Below are 716 nucleotides of genomic sequence, written 5' to 3'. Positions count from 1 at the left end.
GTGTGTGCGAGTGAGAGAGAGAGACAATGATAGAAAACACAGAGCACAGATTTTTTATCATGTGATCCTGGTCAAGGGGTTTGGGGAAAGTGGTTTAGATTTTGTTTTTTAAGGGAAGCCACAGCAGCCACCCATGGTGACAATATGAGCACCTATGGGACCTGAAGTGATTTAGGTGAAAGGTACCACCAGGGGGCATTTTGTTATTGCACACAGGTTTAAGGAAGCATGTGTCAAGTGAGAGGATGTAGGACTGCAGTAACAGATTGAGGAGAGCTCATGGACCATGCATAATAATACCTTTTTTTTGTTTTACTCTTCCCTCCCAGTATGGGCTACTGCATCTTGGTGGCTCACGGCCTGGGTCGGCTGTGCTCGGTGGTGGGCCGCTGGGGCACCACGGTCCTTAGCGTCTCCATGCTGCTGCTGCTCCTGCTCTTCTCCTGGAAGACTGTCCAGCAGAACCATGTCTGGCTCTCCAGGGAGGCCCTCTTCCGGTAAGTGTGTGTGCACACATGCATAGGCCCACACACCAACACTTATCATCACATCATCATTACACTTTTTCGTTTGTGCTGTAAACAGTCCATCAGGTTGTAAAACCTGGCAAATCAGCGCATGATAAGTACATTTACGTGCATAAAAAGCCCCCAAAATAGAAGGAAATAAACAGGAGGGTGAAGCGAGGGCATTGTAACCTCACCGCTAGATGCCAC

General features: G+C 48.5%; 1 protein-coding gene across 1 annotated transcript in view; it reads left to right on the top strand.

The window, feature by feature from the left end:
- Positions 1 to 716, top strand: part of LOC118342677 (protein O-mannosyl-transferase TMTC1-like) — an 8,553-nt gene that overhangs the window by 4,284 nt on the left and 3,553 nt on the right. Inside the window, exon 2 of the mRNA XM_035681296.1 lies at positions 330 to 497. Coding sequence (XP_035537189.1) covers positions 330 to 497 — 168 coding nt within the window. The remainder of the gene's footprint in view (positions 1 to 329; positions 498 to 716) is intronic.

The sequence above is a fragment of the Morone saxatilis genome, unplaced genomic scaffold (genome assembly GCF_004916995.1).
Source record: "Morone saxatilis isolate NCDOM2014 unplaced genomic scaffold, NCSU_SB_2.0 Contig10, whole genome shotgun sequence".
NCBI lineage: Eukaryota > Metazoa > Chordata > Actinopteri > Moronidae > Morone > Morone saxatilis.
This window is presented reverse-complemented; position numbering and strand designations above follow the sequence as displayed.